Consider the following 9,682-nt stretch of genomic DNA (forward strand, 5'->3'; position numbering starts at 1 on the left):
ATCCCGAGGGAAGACCATCTTAGAAGAGGGTGCGGGTGAGAGGGTTGAGGCAGAGGGTGGGTGGGTGGCTTGTCTCTGCACACAAAGCTCCGCAGTTCTGGAGCCGCGGTTTGGACTCCAGCAGTTACATCTCAGAGCCCACGCTTTTAAGCACCTCACAGTCTCCTGCCGCTCAGTTCATCCCTGCCAAGCTTGTGTAGACATGGACTCTGCACATTAGACTGACTGCAAAGCTCAGGGCAGGGCTAGGGGTTCCACACCTGGGAGCAGGTTTCTGGCCTGATTGAGCTATGTTCCTTCATCACGCCATTGTGGGGCTTTGGGTGTAAAGACTCCAGTCAGCGGGTCTAAAGGCAGCCATGCCAGGAACCAATGGAAAAGATTCAGTTTCTACAGCAGGGCTCAGGGACTTTGCACCATACAGGGTACAAGAGCCCAACTATATCATAAGCAAAACTATACGCAAATGTGTAATTTGGGATAAGTATCCAGGACTTGACTCGAATTCCCCAAGGGATCTGTGACCCCCCAAATTATTACTAGTCATCATACAAAGGAAGAAGAAGGCAGGAAATCATGACAAGTAGGTGGCTTTCTGATAGTGTAGTCCCCGGTTAGTGACCCACTAGGGCGTGACACTGAGCCACAGCTGAGACTTCTAGTTTGTCTAAAGCCAAGCCCAGGACTGAAACTCCCTGTGAGGGAGGAAGGTCTGGTCCCTACTGTTGTTCCATCACCTGAGTACACAGCACTGTGGCCACCAACCCCAGCACTCCACAATCAGGGCAGCAGGGGACACCCCAGCCATCTGCAGAGGCAAGGCAAGACACCCCAGCCCTCCGCAGAGGCAAGAAGGAGGGACACCCCAGTAGCTTACATCTCCATGGCAGCCACGTGCTGTGTTTCGATCTTGCCCTTTGTATGGAGAGCGGAGGATTTTGCGCCTCCAAACAGGAGACCAACTTTGGCCATCTTCAGCAAGATGAGCCTGACCAGCTCCCCCATGTACAGCCCGCTGATCATCTTCTCGAACCTGCGATGGGATGAACAGGTCGGTGCAAGCGACACCCCTGACGAAACAGCATGAGCTCCCAGACGCCATTGCGCGGAGGAGCCATTCCCACTTCCGCCATGAGGAAACACGGTGTTTCGGATTTCTATTTCCCGAAGCTCCCTCGACCACCATGTGACACCAGAGCAAAGGCCTGGCTGCTGCTAACCTCCACACTGAGGGTCTGTCTCGTTTTCAGTCTGGAGTGTCCACTGAAGGCCTTTGTCAAAGGCCTGCTTCTTGGCCTACATTTGGGAGGTGGTGGCACCTTTAGGAGGTGGGCCCCATAAAAGTCTACCCCCTATTAGGGACATATTCATGAAGAGGGAAGTGGGACCCCAGCCCTCTCTCTGTGCCACACCCGGTCATGAGGTTAATGGTTTTCCTCCGCCACATTCATCCAGCATAACATATCACGTGGCCACAGGCCCAAAAGCCGTGAAGTCATAAGGCTGTGAACCAAATGTCACACTTCTCCTCTTGGAGTATGTAGGTAAGGAACTTCCCAAACTGTGGGCCAGGTGAACCCTCACAAGCCGACTAGCTTAGACATCTGTTACAGTAACAGAAGTGTGACATGAAGCTCGGAGACCCCAGAGAAGGCCCACCACGACACGGATGGAAGACCCCAGGAGGTGGCCCTCGCCTCTGAACCTCTACACCAGACTAATTGTTTCCTAGGCTGAACAATAATATCATTTTTAGTCTTCAAGTATCAGAAGATGCAATTTCCAGAACTATCTGTTCTAACCAGACTTAACACATTGCAATAAAAAACAAACAAACAAACAAACCTCTTAGACCATTGGGGCTGGAGAGATGGGTCAGCAGTTAAGAACATTTGTTGCTCTTCCAAAGGACCTGAATTCAGTTCCCAGTACCCACATCAGAGAGCTCACAAGCACTTGTAACTCCAGCTCTGGGGAGGGGGCCAGACCAATGCCATCTTCTGGCCTCTGTGGGCACCTGCACGTATGCACATGTACACATGCATACACACAAATAAAAACTAATTTTTTTCAAAAATAATTATCTTAAACGTTGAAGACACAGAAGGCAAGAACATGAAATTCGGGCTTGATTTAAGTGGAAATTCTTTTGAGTGAAGCAGAGATAAATGGAAACCATAGTCCAATGCTGCCCTAGCTCATAGTTACAAGGAAGGAGGTTATGTGCGGGGTCCAGGCCCAGCCAGGACAAACTCGATGAGCTGCAAAGGTGCGGAAGGCAGCGCTTGTAGGAAAGATAGCAAAGCCCGCTGTGCAGTGAGCCTGGAAAAAGCTCACAGTACACGACAAAGAGCTGTAGCAGGCGCCAGGGCAGCTGTTCCGAGGGCTGTTCAAAAGGGGCGTGGTCAAACATCGCACACTGTGGCTGTTGTGAGAGGAGACTCCTGAGGATGTCAAGTGGCTGGGGAGCCTCAAGGAAGCCCTGGGCAGAGGCCTGTGCTTTCTGTGCCTGGCTTTCTTCTGTGCCCACTCACCTACACACTCCAAGACAGCAGAAGCAGAGCATTTGGTTCGCAGCCTTAGCAATGCGAGCCTTGGATGCTCACGCATACCCCAGAACTATGGATTGCATGAGAACTGTGGTTAGGATCTAGCAGGACTTTCCGGGGTACAGAGTGAACCTGAGTGAGCAGGGACTGCCAGGTGCTGAACCCCGGATGCTAACAAAGGAGCACTCACAGCTGCTTCCCGGGGTTGAGCGAGCCCAGGTCCAGCTCTCTGTCAAACTCGGTGCGGATGTCCTCCAAAGCCCCATCGTCCCCGAAGGCCCCCCACTCCGTGTTGATACCCATCCTTCCCTCGTCCCCTTCCACGAGGTCGATGTTGCTCATGTCTTCCATGTAACACGCGTTGGTGCCTGTTCCTGGAGAGCGGACGGGAGAGAACATTCAAAGAGGAACCGGGGCCTGACTGGGGAAACGGGGAGAACTCAGTACCCAGGTACTGAGAAAGGCAGGCAGGGTGGCAGGGTGCTTTCCCTCTGCCACCACCGCTGCTGCCACCGCCGCAGCCACCGCTGGCTCTGGCAAGCCTGAGCGCCTGGGCATTGAGGCTCACAGGGGAGGCCCACGTGTGGAGCCCACACACCTCAGCTCATGACGGTGTGCAGCTGTGAGTGCTGTAAATTGTGAAGCTATCCCTTGTGAGTATGCATCAATGCTACAAAAGAATACCAGGGAAGAGGGAGTGAGCTAACCTTATAAATTTAAAAATATCAATCAATCAATCAATCAATCAATCAACCACACTAATCGTCAGAGTGCTTCTTTATGCTTTCTCTACACTCCCTCATTCCTCTCTATATGACACGAAAACTGTTCTTCACATTTCTCTTTCAGTTATGGGGGTGGGTATGGGCATATGTGAGGACAGGTAGCTGTGGAATCCAGAATAGAGAGTCACGTCCCCTGAAACTGGAGTTACAGGTAGTGTGAGCCACCCAACGTGCATGCTGGGAATGGAACTCACGTCATCTCCAGGCTCTTAAGGGCTGGGCCATGTCTCCGGCCACTGACACCATTCACCCATTGGCTCATGGCTGCCATCAGAGGTCCTCAGCAGAGGTAGAGCTGGTCCTTGGTGGTAAGTATCCGCTAAGAAAGCCAGACCCTGTCGCTGAGTACAAAAGCCTTTCAGGCAAGCACCCCACACAGGCAAGTGCTAATGGATGGCTGCAAATAGGCATGCCTTTTTGGACCCTTTTGGGATTGTGAAAACAATTTAAAAGTAGAATGAGCTGAGTGTTTTCGAAGCTCTGAAATTTTTTTTTTTTAAAAAAAAAAAATGTAGATTCTGTACCTGAAGCAAGAGAAATAGTGTGCCTCAGCAAAGCAGTTTTGAATTCTCAGCCCTCCGTTTATTTAACGTCTCCTTCCCTGGCTGGTACCCTAGTCTGGGTATTTTAAATACCAATAAGAAAAAATGAGATAGCCAGGTGTGGTGGCACACACCTTTAATTCCAGCACTCGGGAGGCAGAGGCAGGTGGATTTCTGAGTTCGAGGATAGCCTGGTCTACAGAGTGAGTTCCAGGACAGCCAGGGCTATACAGAGAAACCCTGTCTCAGAAAAAGTAAAAAACAAAAAACAAAGAGAGAGAGAGAGAGAGAGAGAGAGAGATGTAAAAAATGTAGACTCTAACCTGATATTTGAAAAAAACAAACAAACTTCACAGACAAGTGTGGGACAATGTTCAAGCTTAAACCCAAACTGTGGTCTCAGACACAGTAACCAAGACAGACAGAGGGGACAACAGCTGGTGATACCATGACTGGCACGTGCCTGTCCCAGGGTGAATGGGGGGGGGGGGTCCTGGAATTGTTAGGAGCTTCAAGCTGCTCAGGTGGCCAGACCCCTTAGGAAAACCAGGCCAAGGAACCCCTTCTAGAAAATCAGAAAGTGCCCTAGCCCGGCAGAGGAATGGGAGGCAGCGAAGTGGCTATCTGGGAGCAGCCCAGGAGCCAGAAATGGTGGCAGGCACACACACACACACACACACACACACACACACACACACACACCTGTAATCCAGACAGGATGATGGTGAGTTCAAGGGCAGTCTGGTCTACAGATAAAACCCTCAAACATTACTTGAGGGCTGGTGAGATGGCTCAGTGGGTAAGAGCACCGACTGCTCTTCTGAAGGTCCTGAGTTCAAATCCCAGCAACCATATGGTGGCTCACAACCATCCATAACGAGATCTGATGCCCTCTTTTGGTGTGTCTGAAGACAGCTACAGTGTACGTACATATAATAATAAATAAATCTTTTTTTAAAAAAATTACTTGATTTTTGATGTCTGAGTCTGAGAAAAATGGCAGCACCCTTCATATTTATTTAGGTTTTACTCAAACTCAGCCCCAATCTCAACCCCCCTCCCAAGTCCACTGAGTTACCGATGATAATGCCGACTTCACAGTTGGGATCATCGTAAGCACAAGTCATCATGGTCCCCACAGTGTCATTAACCAAGGCCAGGATGTCCACGTCCAGGTCCTGGTGAACAGAAGGCCTCAAGGATATCAGTGGAAGGAAGCCATACTCTTTCTACCACCACCCCCAAACAGTGAACTTGCTAGACACTGCCTACAAGAAACAGATTTTGTGAAGGTTCCAAGTCTAGGGTAGGTGCGGGGAGCTTGTGCTTCTGCATTGAGGGAATGACTTCTGTGAAGGGGACTATACGGGCAGCCCCTGGCATCTACCCAGGGGGAGATAATGGAAAACATATCTGTCCTGGGAATGATGGTTATTTCTTTTTTATTTATTTATTTATTTATTTATTTATTTATTTATTTATTTATTATATGTAAGTACACTGTAGCTGTCTTCAGACACTCCAGAAGAGGGCGTCAGATCTTGTTANGGATGGTTNTGAGCCACCATGTGGTTGCTGGGATTTGAACTCTGGACCTTTGGAAGAGCAGTTGGGTGCTCTAACCCACTGAGCCATCTCACCAGCCCCCATGATGGTTATTTCTAAGAGAAAACACATCAGTCCTGGTCCATGGGGCCCTGCCAGGCAGCAAGCATGGTAAAACCCCATCTCTTCTACATGGGTTATTCTGTCCGGTCATTGTATCACCGTTCCCTCAGATCTGAAGGACTGACTGCTTTAAGGGTTAGAAAGCGACACATCAAAGTCTTCCTTTGGGGTTAGGGAGTCATAGCTCCACGTGGTACATCAGCCCCCTTCCTAGAGGCTCATTTACCAGCTCAGCCAAAAACAGTAAGAACAGCTCTTCTTCCCATCATGCAACAAGCAGTTCAGCTTTTAAGGGTTTGAGATTTTTTTTTCTCTCTCTCTTACTTTCGCTGCTATAAAAAATGATTGTAAAATATTATCAAAAAAGCAAGCGTAGAGAACTAAATAGAGAGCTATGAACAGTGTTCTTTGGTTCTTTGGGACCTGTGTGTTCATTGGTTGGTTGGTTGGTTGGTTGGCTGGTTAACTAGGAATTGTCCCCAAAGCACATGCACGTGACTTCACCACTACACCCTGGCCTAAAGAGGAGGCAAGGTGGGGCTTAAACACAGCCGAAGCTAAAGTTCAACCTTCCAACAAGGGCAGGTTATGATGTCTGGGGACCCAGGCAAAAAAGGTCGTCTGCCTCTTGTGGTTCTCCAGAAGGCCAGCGCTCATCTTCACTACAAAGGGGGACCCCGCCAAGTTCTCCTTCTAGGGGGTGCACTACAAGGGCCCCCAAGCCCAAGGGTGGAGGACTAGGAGGCCTCACACCAAGGTCAGCCCCTTACCTTGTGCTTCTTCATGGCAGTGGCCAGGCGGTTCACCACGTCTGTGTCCTGAACTCCCCGGACCTTGAACTTCTTGGTCCACGAAAGCAGGACACCCTGTGAGGATGCTTCTGGTCAGTGTATGGAGGTGTTCAGGTGGCAGGCAGACAGACCTGACTCTGAGCCCCACGGGCTCTCCTCTCTCGGTTCAACCACTCTGATTCTTTGGGGTTTGATTTTGTTTCTAATTGATACATAATAATTTAAGGAGTATGGTAGGCAGGTTCAGTGCATGATCCAATTGGGGCAACCTGCACAAACACTACACACAGCTATGGGATTTTTTTTTTTTTTTAATGAGACTTATCTAGATTTCCAAAACAAGTAAGACTCATGAGGCAGAGGCAAGTGGGTGTCTGTGAGCCAGCCTGGTCTACAGAGTGAGTTCCAGGATAGCCAGGGCTACAACACAGAGAAACCCTGTCTTGAGAAAGCAAAACAAACCCAACAACAACAAAATGAGAGACGTGTAACTTGTCCTCTGTGCCTGACTTATTTCACTGAGTTTAACATTCCCGCACATTCCCACAAATGACAGAATGGCTCCCTTTTGATGGCTGAGCAGAATTCCACTGTACAGAGGTGTACAGAGGTGCCCTTTCTTAATCTGCTTGTCAGCTGGGAGACATTTGGGTTGATTCCATCTTTTGCAAAGAAGTTTTTTTTTTTTTTTTAATGTTGCCTTGGGTGGGTATATTAGGAACAGAAACACCTTTCCTTTCCTTACCTCTTTTACCTCAGTTACTGGAAGCACAAATGCTGAAGAGCCAGAACCCTGACTCACAACACACAGGAGCCGAGAGCTTTTGATTTGTATAATAGAACCCACGTGCACACTCACACACTCCCCCTGCCCCACCTCCAGCTGCACAGGGAACTGATGAGAGAATGACCCCTAGGACCCCTCTGTTCACACCCTGGGGTAGAGTACTGTGGGGTGTATAAAATGTACAACTTGTAGGTTCCCCCAGAACTAGCTCGGTGCTACCTTATAGGAACTTCCTGGAGAACTTCATTTCAACTTGGAAAAATGGTTCTTAGGTTGAATGAACGATCATTACTTACACACAGCATTTCTCGTCTGAATTCACAAGGAATTACAGGCTTTTTTTTTTTTCCCAGATGAGAAGAGAACTTGGAGATTAACAGACTTGCCCAAGTCCATCCACCCCGGTCAGGAGCAGCTAAGTCCAAGCCCACAAACTCCCCAGACATCCATCTTCTAGTCCCTTAAGTTATGAATGTAGGAGCACACAGGAACATACTCCAGGAGCTCCGATCGGACCCACCACACAACTCAGACCCATGGTCAGAGCCACAGTTGGTGTTTGTGCCACACTGCCACCGTGAGGCTACCGCAGGTCACTTCTGCCTTCATAGGCTCAGGCAACATCAGACAGAGGAAATGAAATGGCCTTTAGGTGCCCTGTCAGAGGCAGGGGGATATCCATGACTCTGAGGCCAGCACTGCATCTCTGGGCAGCCTTGAGATGTGCACTTAGAGCCCAGCAAGCCTTTGTGGGAACCACCTAAAGCGTCCCGTCCTTCATGCTGTGTATGTTCTGTTAAGCCCAGAAACCAAGGGCCCACATCACCCTGTTCTGTCTCACATTAGTAGAAAGCAGAAAGACCGACAGACCAGAATTTTATGCATGCATGCACCTGCTCCCACCCCTCTCCCTCCCCTCCCCCACCCTTACCTCCTCCAACTTATTCTGTCTGCAGGGAAAGGAAAAGGTGAAGCCCAGAGGCAGCTTCTTATGCGTCAGATTTTTGGTCCTCATGAAATCTGCCAGGCAGTCAGCTACGTAGTCAAAGAGCTGCCAAAGAGAACACAGGCACGGGGCTTAGGTGCCGCCTCCCGTGGCTGGTCCCCAGGGCTGCCCCTCCTGCCAGTACCTCCGTGCCATTCCCACGGGTGATTTCATTGGGCATTGGGTAGAACTGGCTCTCCATCTGGACTTTTTGCTGGCCCTCTTGGGAGACTTGCACCTTCAAGACCCGAAACTTGGATCCTCCGAGATCCAGGGAAAGGAATTCCCCGTTTTCTATGAGAAATGAAAACAGTCACCATTCTGTGGAGGTTCTCCTGTGGTAAAAAGCCTGACATACAGCAAGCGCTGTCCAACATCCCAACCCCCTGGGGATCAGTGTCACCATCTCACTAGCCTGAGGGTTGGGGATATGGTCTTCAGTCTGCTCTACACAGGAGCTGGCAGAGCTGGGACGTCTGTCTGATTCTGCTCCACTCGGTCATGCTGGAGAGAATGAGCAAGCTTACTGGGAAAAGGCACATGTGACCTCATTTTGTGAGCAGGACAGGGCAGGGGGGGGGCTCTGAGAAGGAACCTCAAGAGCAGAGCCTATACCCGGATGCTGTATCTAGGAAGAAAGCTGTTGCACCAACCACTGGGAAAACTCACATAAAGGCATGAGACAGAGAGGGGCGCAGCAAAGAGAAACAAGCCCCAGTCCTCAGAGGGCAGCAGGGACCACATGGTTGCTTAATTTAGGGGTAATAAGGGCACACAATCTCTCCAACAGGAGCAGATGGTCCTGCATCCAGAAGCCCGAGAAGGATGCTACAAAAGGGGACACAGGATGGTGCATGTATGGGAGAGGCGCCACACACCATGACACCTATGCAGGACCCTGGCCAGTGCCTTTGGTGTCAGTCACATGTATGGGAAGTTCACCTCCCAACACTAGATGTGTTTATAAAGAACTATCTGCGCCTGCAGGGTGGTCTCATAGGCCAGGCATGAACACAGAAAAGAAATCCCATGCCTGCAAACCCCAATAAGAGGATCGATGTCACACCAAGGCAACCTCAGTCTCCTGTACATTGAGTGGCAGCTGGACAGTCTATTGCTTGCTGTTAGTGAGCCTTGAGAGGTGATGCCCAAGAACATCTCTAGCAGACAGCAAAAGCGGAGGACACAGGGAGGAGGTTCCCAGGCCCAGTTCCCCCAAAGCTGAGTGCACAGAGGTCCCTGCTGTAGGATTTCCATGAGACCTGTGTGCTTCCATCTCAGTCTTTACACAACAAACACGCCCGGGCTATGCTCCAGAGGTTTCTCTGTTCTGGCAATCCAAGAGTTAAAAACTGATGCTTAGCTGGCCAGAACAGTGCTGTGCAAACTGTCTCACACACACACACACACACACACACACACACACACACACACACACACACACATACCTCTACACACACACACACACACACACCTGTCTGGCCTGGAACTCTGCATTCCTGAACACGCCCCCTCCCTCCCCCCCAGCTAAGGTGTCAATCATTTATAGACCCAGCCAGAATTTTGTTTCAGTGG

General features: G+C 50.0%; 1 protein-coding gene across 2 annotated transcripts in view; it reads right to left on the reverse strand.

Annotated features, from left to right (window-relative positions):
• The window catches only part of Hkdc1 (hexokinase domain containing 1), a 37,777-nt gene that overhangs the window by 18,916 nt on the left and 9,179 nt on the right, over positions 1 to 9,682 (reverse strand). The window contains exons 3-8 of one of the 2 annotated variants that reach the window (XM_021205082.1): positions 8,253 to 8,401; positions 8,054 to 8,173; positions 6,315 to 6,410; positions 4,955 to 5,054; positions 2,740 to 2,923; positions 878 to 1,033 (exon numbers count right to left, since the gene is read on the reverse strand). In XM_021205082.1, the coding sequence (XP_021060741.1) occupies positions 878 to 1,033; positions 2,740 to 2,923; positions 4,955 to 5,054; positions 6,315 to 6,410; positions 8,054 to 8,173; positions 8,253 to 8,401 (805 nt within the window). The remainder of the gene's footprint in view (positions 1 to 877; positions 1,034 to 2,739; positions 2,924 to 4,954; positions 5,055 to 6,314; positions 6,411 to 8,053; positions 8,174 to 8,252; positions 8,402 to 9,682) is intronic. The other variant, XM_021205083.1, reaches the window with a different exon arrangement.

The sequence above is a fragment of the Mus pahari genome, chromosome 9 (genome assembly GCF_900095145.1).
Source record: "Mus pahari chromosome 9, PAHARI_EIJ_v1.1, whole genome shotgun sequence".
Taxonomy (NCBI): Eukaryota; Metazoa; Chordata; class Mammalia; order Rodentia; family Muridae; genus Mus; species Mus pahari.